General features: G+C 41.8%; 1 protein-coding gene across 1 annotated transcript in view; it reads left to right on the forward strand.

Moving 5' to 3' along the window:
- LOC117439537 (protein eva-1 homolog A) overlaps positions 1-13,150 on the forward strand; it is a 79,984-nt gene that overhangs the window by 16,301 nt on the left and 50,533 nt on the right. Inside the window, exons 2-4 of the mRNA XM_034075465.1 lie at positions 6,766-6,989; positions 9,068-9,191; positions 11,105-11,257. Of these exons, the coding sequence (XP_033931356.1) occupies positions 6,766-6,989; positions 9,068-9,191; positions 11,105-11,257 (501 nt within the window). The remainder of the gene's footprint in view (positions 1-6,765; positions 6,990-9,067; positions 9,192-11,104; positions 11,258-13,150) is intronic.

Raw genomic sequence — 13,150 nt, forward strand, 5'->3', positions numbered from 1 at the left:
TATTTTAGGAATGCATTGTTTTAGACACCAATCAGAAAGGCTTAGCAGTGAGGACTGGCATCTTTGCAGAAGTGGTTGCTCCTAGCCTTTTCTTTGACATGTCCATTCTGTAGTGGTGTGTCCAGGTCAAGTTTGTTGCTCCCTTTTTGTGTTTGAGGTCTCATTTCACATTTGAACACCTCACCTCTCAACCTGTTTTATTCAGCTATCATAGATTGAGGTACAGTTCAGGTCTGATGAGGTGAATGCAGAGTTTTGATCACATATGGTTAAGAACCAGTGGTTGCTTTATCCAAATGCCAAAGGTCTCCAGGTGTGGTCTGTGGGGAAAGTAATTGCAGCGCCTTAAGCCACCCGCTCTGGACCTCTGCTGCCACATCCTGTGAGCAGTGGCTTTGCTTTTCAAAGATATCTCCGCAATTTTCTCATGAGCAGTACGTTGTCTTTTGTTTCTCTCATCCAATTAATTCACCAATATCTTATCAACAGGTGTCTTTTTTGATTCAGCACCTATTTATCTTCCATTTCCCTTAGCCGTCACTCCTCTTCTTCCTTTTTTACCGCCCTTTTCATTTCAACCAGCCTCCTCTAGAGTGTTGCCGGAGCGCGACCAGCGTCTTTGAGGGAAACCTCCGCTCTTTCAAGTAATCACCACTTAAAGGGAATTCCTTCCCCAGCAGCAGGCCTGCAGCTCTGCATCTTTGAACATTTGATGGTTTGATGGCTATAATTTGCCTAAAATAACACCAATAAAGTCACAAAGCTGTAAATGCCTAAATAGTTAATGTACCAAGATGAAACACGAGGCAGCCTTTGATTTTGTAGCTTTTCAAGAACGTCTTGTTTGGTGTGTTTTGATGTATTTTTACAGATATATCTTTATAAAATATATTTTTACAACATCTATTTAAAGTGGTTGTAGTTACAACTCGTATTGAATACAGGCTGTTAATTGGTTTACAAAGTAAAAGCAACTTTGAGCCATTAAGCTTAGCCATAATCGTTTAATATTCTGCAATATAAGCTATTCTTGCCCAATGCAAGAGGCTTTACAAACATTTCTTCACACGCAACATAAAAGTGAGTTAAATGAGTATGCAGTTTGAATAATTAGCAGAAATAAGCCCTCAATATTATAACACCTCAGTAATGCTTCATGCCACAGTGCATTGTTCATTCTCCAGGCTCGGCCAATAGGAGGAGGCGGCATCTTTCAAAAGGAGGGGAAAGCCCTGAGTAACATAGACCCTCCACCTGAACCGCCTCTCAAGTCTACGCCCTCCCTCCTCTCTTTCTCGTATTGCTCCTTCCCTCCGTTTATGCCAGAAATACCTGTTTCACTCATTCTTGGCAGACATTGATCACCTCACCTTATAATGGACCACAAGGAGAGTTAGTAAGAGATGCATCCCATTGTGACATGCAATGAGAGGCAGGTTAGGTATGATTGTAGTGGGAGCTCCAGTTGGGTTAGAGCAGGGGTGTCCAAACTACGGCTAAGCATTTTCAAGTATCAAGAATAATTTACCTACATTGGATTGACTTTTCCAACTTATAACTTAACTTATGAGGCAGTATACCTCACCTCTAGGGAGTGGCCCAGCCCTTCGTATATTCTTCTGTATGTGGCCCTCGGTGAAAAAAGTTTGGACACCCCTGGGTTAGAGCATTGTTCAAAGAAGTAATGACGCGCCTTTTTGCTGTACATTTGCCTTGGTATGTGACCTGCATCAGGTTGCTTCAAATCAGTGATTCCCAGGGAGGAAAGACTTCTCCTTCAGGCCTCTTTGTGCGTCATGTTGACACAACACAGCGGACCGTCACTAATCTCCATCAAACCTGACCCCCATGGTAGGGTCACACTTTAGGGTCATCACATGACCACACATAAGAAGCTAACTATCACCAAGGGCCTCTAGCATATTACCTTTCTAGCTTTACTATAGAGAACCGCAGTGACGCGTCCTAAAACCCGGAAGTAAGTTAGCATTTTTACCACGTCCGGTTCCTTCGATAAAAAGCAATGCAATTTCTCCATAGGATTTTGGAAAATAGCTCCAAATAAGGTCTGTGTTTGACACAAATTGAAGAGAAAGATCACGCTTTGTTCTACGACATTAAATACATCAGCAGTGACCTCGCTGGTGACAAGTTTACGTGTCTGAAAAACGATGGTTGTTACCAAGTGGCTGAATAGGACTACAGAAGTTGTCCAGGCCATTTTACGTCATTACACCGAACACGTAAAACACTCCCGCTAAGTTTGTTTGCCCTGTTCTGCTTGAAAGCAAGTACCTGCCTCGTGCAAACTGTTCAAACAAACACTTCAACTTGTACCATTTACAATCTGTATGTTTGAATATGGATCTTAAGTTGGCGTGACGTTGAAGCAGCGACCCCGCTGTAGTTCCTTTATAGCATAACGTTAGCATTTTGCTTCTTGCCACTAGATTTATGCTTCGGAAATTATAAAAGTAGGATAGACATGTGGATATTATCCGGCTGAACAAAACGTGATCCGTCTCTTAAATATGTGTCAACCACAGACCATATTTCGAGCTATTTTCCAAAATCCTATGAAGAAATTGCATTGCGTTTTTGACGAAGGAACCGGAAGGAGTTTACATCCGGGTTTTAGGACGCGTCACTGCGGTTCTCTATTGGCTGAGAGATAACAGGTGAAATTAGACTGGCCTACATTGACTGTCGCATCATATGACAAGATCCCATCTGCCTGTGGATGATGGATACAAAAGGCAGGTGCCATCTTCTGTGTCTGTGTTTATAACAAATCCCTATGCTGCTTGTGAGGAGATTAAATGGACCTTTCAATCCAGTTGACGACGAGAGCAACCTGTTTGTACACGAACAGCAACGCGACCGCAACGTCCTGCCTTTTAATGGCCGAATAAACAAACCAGCAGACATAATAACGCAGCGCTTTTGTCAAGGGAAAGGGCAGAGAGCTAGTTAAGGAAGGAGTCTGGCCTCACATGAAAAGGAACAGAGACGCCTGGGTGTTCCTCCAGCATTGTTTGGCCTTCTGCCTCTGAGGGACACCTGTCATTGGCTGGACGGTTTACACAGGTGCCTTAACCCCGCCTAATATGTTGGCCTTGAAAGGAGGCTTCAATCAACAGGTAGCGGGAAGGGAACAATGGCGACGATCCTGAAGAAGACCGAGAGAAAGGAGAGAGAGTTGGAGGGCAGAAAGAGAGACATGGATTCTTTAGAAAGCACCTGAGGGTGTGTGTTAGGTAATCTGTTTGCCTTTACCCACAATCCCCACTTTTCAGGAAGGCGTGTGTTTCTCGCTTTCTCAAGAAACTCCTCCTTCAAGTGGCCTGTGCGAATTCAATCGTGCATCTTCAGTCCCGTTTCACCCTCTTCATAACCTCCCAGTATCCATGGTAACACTGCTGTACCCAGGGCATGGTATTACTTGAGGGCCGGGCAAACTCGTGGTCTCTCATGGCACTGGCACTGTGCCAAGACCCAGCCTTAATAATGTGATACTGTTATACCAGCACACACACACCCTAGCCTCAAGAGCCAGGCAGTGGGGCTTGTTCCGACCACGTTGTTTTTGTTGACGTTTTCCGTGTGTGTGTGTGTGTGTGTGTGTGTGTGTGTGTGTGTGTGTGGTCCCGCTGCCAGGGGGAATGCCAAGTTGCCTCTCACCCTGTGTGGAATGTGGCATGCAAAGGAGACCTGTGTGTGAGCAGGAGATCATTGAGGGAGGGGAAGAAAATAGTTAAGCTAAAAGATAGAATCAAATTTAAAAGTAGACCTGGGCAATATAACAATATTATATCACAGCTAATTACAGGTTTTTATTTTGTGGGATTTTTAATGTAGTATGATGCAAATGACTGTTTCAAATGACCCAAAAACAAAAAGTTGTCCTGCCTCCTTTTAGTCTGTTTTAGTTGACTAGGATTTATTCCACGATGTGTTTCTTTCATGCCGAATGACTATTTCCAAGAACTGCATGCGCCTCTCCTTTTGCACATCTTTGGTAACGCAACATTGATAGTGGGGCTTTTGATGCTCGTGATTCGTTGTGGGGAAAGTTCTCTCAAAAGAAACCTCAGGGTTTTACAGTTTATTTTGTTAAAGTCCACTAATCAATCAGGTCAAACATATCACATAAGTGTTAGTCGACTTTCTTTAGTCAAGCGTGGCCTTAACATAGTTAGTGAAGATGTTAATAGTTTCTAAAAATAGTAGTCAAATATTCGAGCTGTAATGTAAAGACAGCAGCTGATATTAGATCACATCCTGAACATTTGATATGTGGCATGCAAATAATCTTTAAATAAACTTCAAAATAGGATTGTATGTGCACCTGCTCCATTTTCACATCCCAGCCACCGGTGGAAACCTGTTAATGTGAGCAAAGGGGGTTTAATAACCATCTCTATTTAGAGAGGCTGACCTTTCCAAGCCTGAGAATGTCTCTTGTTCCCCTTCCTCCTTTTAACTGTGGCCATGGTGATAAGGGGACAATGTGTGTGTTTTGTGTTTATCGACGTGTGTACGTGCATGTGTGCTTACGTGTGTGTTACAGAACTTTATTTCCTTGTCGCTACCAAACACTAACCAAATACAGGTAATTGAATCACAGTGTGTCCACTTACAGAGTGTGTGTGTGAGACTGTGTGTTGACTTCCCTGTAAATGTGTTTGCAGACCACTTAGAAGGAAGCTTGAGCTCACGTTGGAAGTTGTTGTTAAAGTTTTTGCTTTTAATTACTAAATCATTCATTGAAATTGTCTTTCTAGTTCAGAAAAGGAAGCGACTGAGACATAAAGCAACATTGTGTTCCTTCTCTGCAGAAGCTAAGACACAAACGGTCCATAAGTTCAGAAAGACATTAAATGACAGCGGCCGGGGGATCAGCTCTCCTTTATCTGTGCTTCCTTCTCACAGGCAGGAATGTTAATGGTGGCTTTGTGATGGCTTCAGTTCTCCGGTGTGACTGACGGGTGACTGGCAGCTCTCAGAGACTCTCAATGGAGAAAGTAGAGAGACTTCAGTGTTTTAAAAGAATGATAGCTTTAATTTGATTTGGAGCAGCCTCTGAGGTTAAATGAAAGTTCACACGGTACTTGTTCCATTAAACGGTTTATGTAATGTTTCTATTTACAGGCTTGATACCAGCCGGTTGTGTGGGGAAAGTACACACGGTCACTGGCAAGCAAATAACATGCAAATAGAAATTGAGCCTGAGGAGCTGCACATAACCACACACAATTGTTCTTTGTTTGAGATGAGAATCACTCAGCCTGGGAGCATAAGCAGAGCATAAGCAGTTATGAATTCACTACATCCTTGTATGAAAAAGTGTAATAATGTCAGGCTTTAAAAATCATCTGTGGCAGGTATTTTTTTTAATATTGAACAGATAAGAGTATGTTCTACAGCCATGACTGGAGGGCTGACGCTAACAGCTAAACAAGCCAAAGCTTTACCCTCTCTGTGTTATTGCGGTATTCTACCCTTAACCTTTTTAGATGATCTGTCAGGCCTTGCTGAAATGCAGCACGACCACATGTCCAAGGAAACACTCTATTATTAAACAAAAAAGATCATAGGAGACTGTACTATGCTACCAACCCTCTTTGCAAAGGATAGTGTTCTTAAAGTGGTCAATGGGAATGCTAAATCGTGTTAGCGGGTTGGAATTGTCCTCCTCATTGGTTCCAGTGCTGTGAAATTAAATTATAGAGCCTAATGCTGCACATGCTGCTTATTAACCCTCCTGTTGGGTCAAATCTGACCGATTTACTACTTTCATCAATCATAACTTTTTTGTTTTACATTATGATATCCTTCACAGTAGACATTTGAACATATACAATTGCTGATCACCACTTTCATTGAATGTTGGATGACTTAGTCAACTTTGTAACCATGGTGTTCCCGGTCAATAAATGACCGCCATAAAGACAAGGAATTAGTAACCATCCGGATCAGATGAAACACACACACACACACACACACACACACACACACACACACACACACACACACACACACACACACACACACACACACACACACACACACACACACACACACACACACACACACACACACACACACACACACACACACACACACACACACACACACACACACACACACACACACACACACACACACACACACACACACACACACACACCATGTATATATCACTTTAGGGGACATTACATTGACTTACATGCATTTCCTGGAGACTTATCCTAACCTTATCCATAACCAACACATGCCTAACCCTAACCCTTAACCTTACCCTAATCCTAATCCTAAACCTAACCAAGTCTTCACCCTAAAATTAATGATTCCCCTTATGGGGACCTCCAATTTGTCCCCATAAGGGAGGCGAGTCCCCACACGTGACTGTGTAAACAGATGTAGGTCCCCACAAGTATAGTAATGCTAGGCCACACACACACACACACACACACACACACACACACACACACACACACACACACACACACACACACACACACACACACACACACACACACACACACACACACACACACACACACACACACACACACACACACACACACACACACACACACACACACACACACACACACACACACACACACACAGTGTTGTAGGGGTCAAGTGTTAATGTAATAGCGTTAAAACAGGACCAGGTCAAATTTGACCGCGAACACCAAAGTAAGGGGGGGGAAACGAAGACAATAGGAAGGTTAAGAAATGTTCTGTATTTTGTAGGTTACCTGTCCAAAGTGTTGAGGAACTACAGCGAGGAGGCCTGTGACGGAGACTTTCTGTCCGTTCGCTGCCCGCCCCGCACCACCATCACCGTCCAATCAGCTTTCTACGGGAGGAAAGGAGCCTCCGACCCCAAACAGTGCCCTCAGAGCTACCAGGCCCTCTTTAGTTCTTATAACCCGCGGGAGGATGACCGATATTGTTCTGTGTCCACAGCACTACAGGTAATAACTGAACTCACACTTTCCTCACAGTGTTTTGTATCAGAAACTGACAATTTTCTAATTTTATAGATTACTTTTCCTCATTTTTTTAAAGGACCTGTAGGCTAAATTAATCAGGTTTCTTAATTCCTCTCCAGTGTCTTCCATGTGTCCCTGACCTTTGCATTTGTTCAGCTTTCCTCCCTGGGTTAGTCCACTCTTCACAAACTTTCATTTGTGCACAGTGGATCCTCCTGGGAAGAAGTGTCCTGTAAAGTGGTCAAATATGCCAAGGGTTTTATTTTGGAGGACCACAGTGATTATGCAATGCTTTGTGAGGATGTTTTCCGGCAAATTAAACTCTCTAAAGAGGAAGCATGCTTGTTCTCATGTGACAAAGCGATTTAATGGGGTCCTTGCCTTTGCATCCTCTCCTAAATTGGGATGCGACTGAAGTGAACCCTTGCTTTGCAGCACCAATACAAACATACACAAACACATCCTGTTCAGCATTCATTAGGTTGTTTGGTTTATTCTTAGTCCCCATGCCTTCTCGCGTCAAACACCCTCCGATTCTATAATAGCCAGGACAGCCATGAATGCACAGACACAGAGAGTGCATTGTGCCAAAGTGAGAGAATGACTGACTGCTGCGCCACCCCCATTTGCACGGCACTGAAGAAACCCATTGTGCCACCTGAGCATGACCGGGTCTGTTGGTACTACATGAATGTCTACATATACCATTTTAATCTGATGGTTTTTTTATTCATTATTTTATCTGTGAAATGTACACAAATTAAAAAAAGTAAATAGATAATTATCTTTAACAGTTCCCAGAGCATAAGATGGCATTTTCAGAAATGGTCTTTTGTTGTTGTTGTTTTTTTCCTTCATTTTTTTAGGAATACTACACCCACAGTAGGTCTGCTCGGTTATGGCAAAAATCATAATCTCGATTATTTCGGTCAATAATTGATATCACGAGTATTTAAAACGATTATCCATTTACTTTGAAAACATCAATTTATTGAAAATAAAAAAAGTGAACAGTATGTTTTTAACAGTTGATTACCCTGAACTTTAAGTATAATTCAACTGAAAAACCAATACAATTTTTTTTTAAAAATAATAATAATAACAAATACAAAAATAAAAAATCGTTTTATTTCGATTACGTTGTTTTCGTAATCGTTGCAAGCCAAAATCGTAATTGCGATTAAAATACGATTAATTGAGCAGCCCTAACCCACAGACTTACAATTTGTATTTCAAAAACTCACTGTGTGGTACCTTGTATTGGTGAAGAAAATATTTGTTTTCAGGGATACACTTTTGTATATCAAACAATCAAAAAACAGAGGAAATTCCTTATAAATTGGACTAAACCCGTCCACACTTACTCCGTCTGAGTCAACAAGTCTGTGTCTTAAAAAGTAAGGTTTTAGCCAGAATGCACCTGATCTGAGGTATTAAGCATTCGACTGGATGAAGGAGAACTGGATTATACTGCACGATGTTGTGTGAAATACAAATGTTCATTTCAAAAAGTACTTCTTCAAGTATATTCCCCAAACAGCTGTAGACAGTAATGTTGATGCTTCTCAAAATACTTTTTGATTTGGTGATGTGGAGCGTATTCAGCAGGTGTTTATGTGACTACAGTAGCTGTGTGTATTGTAGTGTGGGGAATAGGGGGGAACACACAAACATCCCTTATTTCTCCCTCTGCATTCCATGATCTAATGTACAAAATCCTTCTCCTTTCATGTTCAATTCGGGGGAGGGCTGTGAACAAAATCCATTGAGTCATTCCTCCAGCGAGTGGGATTTCAGTACCGGAGAGGTATTGTGTTGGAATGTGCTCACCTGGGATACAGCCGGCTAAAGATGATGAAACTGGAGAAGCAAAAGAATGCCAGGAAATGAGTGGAGTGGGGCTTTCTCTGTACCTGCTTCTCTCCTCCATATTCCCATGGCCATAAGCAGCCTGTTTGAAGTGGTTTTAGGTTTGCCTGCTGCTGGTCTAACCATCGTTGGCTTATTGTAACCCTCTCTTTGGTCTTCCCCCGCTCTCTTGTCACTCTTTCCCTCTTTAGAAAATGCTGGACGAGTGCCAAGACAGAAGGAGCTGTCAAGTCCTTGTCAACAGCCGCGTGTTCGGGACGGACCAGTGTCCCGGCAGCAGCAAATACCTCATTGTCTGGTACAAATGCAGACCTAGTAAGTCCCTCAGCACCTCCCATCTTGACTCACACGGCTGACCCTCTCTGTGCGTTTTTCTTTTTTTCACACTCCTCCACTTTTAATCAGGAATACACCAGGGGTTGGGTCACTTCATCTGCTTTTGAGACTGAATAACAACATTTGAGGAAATCCAGTTCCACATGTTGGTTTGTTTGTGTTTCAGAGCAAACTGTCACAGTATATAAAAAGAAAATAGTTTGGTATTAGAGCTAATTGTATTTTTAATGAACATCAACACATTTCAACCAAGGACCCTCACGTGAATGATCGATATCCTCATTCATTTTTCTTTTCCATAGTGTATATGTACTGTAAGTACGGATACATATTTTCTCACTAACAAAAAATAATTTCTACATTTTAAATCATCTTTTTTAGACAAAACGGCTATTGAAAAAGAATGCTGATATATCCCCAGTATACAGCATCAATGCATTTCATGACAAGGTAGCATATGAAAGCTAAAATGTGCAACTATAGTAGATTTTTAAGCCCAGGAAATATGCCATTAATTGATTTAGGTATCTTGGTATTTGATGAAAATAAATAACAGAAATATTAGATTTTGTCTGCAGTATATTTGATATTTGCCAAAGTTATTTCTGTTCACTTTTCATTCGACCGATTTCTCCAATCATCCAACTTTAAACTGACATTGAATTAAGCATCAAAGAATGGATGGGATTCCTTCCTGCTGCTGCCGCCATCTTCCCTTATTTATTTAAAAGAACATTATCCTTGCATACCTCTCCCTTTATCCCTCTTCTTCCCTCTCTGTGTGAGCCAGGAAGTTAAGAGTATCACTCCAGAGGGGAGCCACAACACCGCAGTAATCCCACCCAGATTCTAGTCTCCTAGAGTGACCAGAAGTTGGCTGATCCACTGATCCCCCTGCCTTCCCCACTTTTTCTTTCTCTACCGGACCCCGGGGCCAATCAACAGCTCTTTGTTCACTGTCACTTAACCAATGACTTCTCATGGGAAGAGAGAAAGGCAGCATGGGGTGTTAGTGAGGTGCGACGGGCAGGTGTCACTGCCTCTGAAAGGAGAGGTGGGTGGAGGATGGAGGAAGTGAAGGAGAAACGGAGGCAGTGATAATGAACAAGAGCAAATCCATCACCAACAGATATAACAAACCTATTTTATCTGCTCTCTTACTCTCTCTTATTCCTGCATTCCTGTTCCACTCCCCACATGGTAGCGACGCTGTTGTGTTTTTCTTTGCTGGCCAGTGGAGCTGCTCTGGCTGTCACAGGTCACTGTGGCTGGATGTGTGTGAGGAATGCTTCTGCATGGCTCTACATGTCCACTGAGCACCTCTGTTTCTGCCTGTTTACACACGATCAGGCTTTTTGTCAGTTCCCTTTTCCTTAAAGGTTGCTCTAAAGAGGTTGGATTAAATCAAAAAGATGGAGAACATTGAGAAATATTTGGCAGATACTCTTGACTTTCAATAAAGACAACCAAAAAATACAATATCTTGTAAAGTGTTGTAGAGGTCAAATCCATAGAAAAGTAATATGCTAACCATAATTGTGTTATTCATAAATTCCAAATTGTGATATTCCTTTAGTTTTTTAACCGCTATTCCAGATCTACAAGCTTCAAATCACACTTTTTTCTTGATTGTATACTGTACATATCATATTCTATTACATGTATGTATAGAGACTTTTTGCACTACTTTATTTTGTATTTTTGTATTTTATATTTTATTGATTGATTGACACACACAGTTCATAAGATTTTCATTGCCTTTTCTACACTGTAGCTTTGTGCATATGACAATAACATCTTTGAATTTAATTTAATTGAACCTGCCACTAAAAACGGGTTTCCCTGTTTTGCTTTTTGATTATTTGTGACACATCTGTATCCTCTATCCCCAGACGAGTATAAGAGTAAGGTGGTCTGTGAGGAGGAGAGGATGAGGCTGAGCTGCAAACGGGGGATGCAGATCGCCGTTTACTCCGCCATGTTTGGCCGAACTCAACAGGGCACCCTGGAGTGTCCCCTGCACCACAGGAGGGCCCCGTCAGTAGGTGAGGCCCCTTCTCACTTTCAGACTGGTGGAGATTTGACATAGCTTTTAATACAAATTGGTTAGAAATTATTTCGTATTTGTAAATTACATGTCATGTCTGTAAACATTCAAACTGTAAAGTGTAAACTTAATTTTGGCTTGCAAACACATGACCTGTTTTGATTGTTAAAAAAGGTATAGAAATATGATGGACATAACTGATCTGATACCTATTTAAAATAGTTTAATAATGATGTTAACTGGGAACGTTTTAAAGGTCACCTATCATGCAATATTTAGGCAACAGCATAGGTCTCAGATATATATAAAAAACATGTCTATGAAGTGTTTTGCTCAAAATACCAAACAGATCACCCATTCTAGCCATGCCTCATATCCCTCTATTTCACTTCCTGTTACTAAAGTGCTGATTCGGGTATAAAGCTTTTTTTTTTTTTTAAAAGAGGGGGCTTAAGTCTGCTCATGCAGGACCCCGCAGATACTGTCTAAAATAAATGCTGCGGTGATGAAACGTCAAAACCACATCAAGGATTATTTCTGAAACATTATGGAGCTCAAAGGCTTTCTCTCTTGCCGGTTTACCACAAGGTGAGTTCCTTTTTATGTCCTGCTTCTTCACACACATGCTCTCTGCAGTACTGGTTAGCTCTGAGTGTTAGCGATGCTTGCTAATGTAAACAAAGGCCATATTACGTCCAAAACACGTTGGGCATTGATTCTGATCCGATATGACGTAAATAACGTCATATCGAATGGCAAATCTAGATCAGCTCGTTGTAGCCCTGTTTTTCAGAGATTTGCGCACGGAGGAAAAGAGAGAGGGTTTTATTTTCTGACACTTTGTGAGTTCCCTGACATGCCGGGGACCAGAGATGGAGTACTCGAGTCCTGGACTCGGACTCGAGTGCCGATTTTCTGGACTCGTGACTCGACTCGTGTCTCGACTCTGACTCGCGCACTGATTGACGCGACTCGGACTTGGACTCGTGAATTCTCGTGCACGATGACTTGGACTCGGACTCGAGTCCAAGCTTTATATTTGTATAGCACCTATTACAAGAATTGTAGCCAAACTCGCTTCTCAGCAGTTCAATAGACAGATTAGTATAACATGACAGGATAAAAGCAATGTAGTGGAGCAGCTACATTTCAACACATATATCCACAAAGATTAATACATGAAGACTTGTGACTCGGACTTGACATGGACTCTTCTTAGGTGACTCGGACATGGACTCGGACTCGAACACAGGTAATGATGACTCGTACTCGACTCGGACACTCCTTGGTTGACTCAGACTTGGACTCAGACTTGGACTCGGACTCGACTACGACTCTCCCTTGGTGACTCGGACTTGGACTCGGACTCAAAGAGTGGTGACTCGAGAGTGACTTGGACTCGTGAATTGGTGACTTGACTACAACACTGCCGGGGACACATATATATGTATAAAATACATCAAAAAGTGCATTTTGCACGATAGGTCCCCTTCAATTTATTTTCACAAAGGTAACACACTAATACTTCAAATTACAAATCGTTATCGTAATAACGTCAGACTAAGTAGTGACTAAATAAAGTCAAGTTTAACCTCACTTGGGCTTCATTACATTTAGTAAATGGCAGTCATGGTATAGCTTTTGGCTACAGCTACCTCTTCACAAAGTTAATTCCTTTTGCTGTATTCCTATCAGTTCACCTTATGCTTAGAGGTCTGGGAAGAGGTGATAATCATATTAACACCAATACTGTTTGACATTATTATTATGATTCACTCTATTCCTAGCATTAGTCTTTGGGTCAGAGTGAGGTCAGGACGAATGAGATTTTCTTACTTGAAGACACAAGCGGGGAATGCAAATCGAGTCTGCTTGCGTTTTCATGCTGTTA

Source organism: Pseudochaenichthys georgianus, chromosome 24 (assembly GCF_902827115.2).
Source record: "Pseudochaenichthys georgianus chromosome 24, fPseGeo1.2, whole genome shotgun sequence".
Lineage (NCBI taxonomy): Eukaryota > Metazoa > Chordata > Actinopteri > Perciformes > Channichthyidae > Pseudochaenichthys > Pseudochaenichthys georgianus.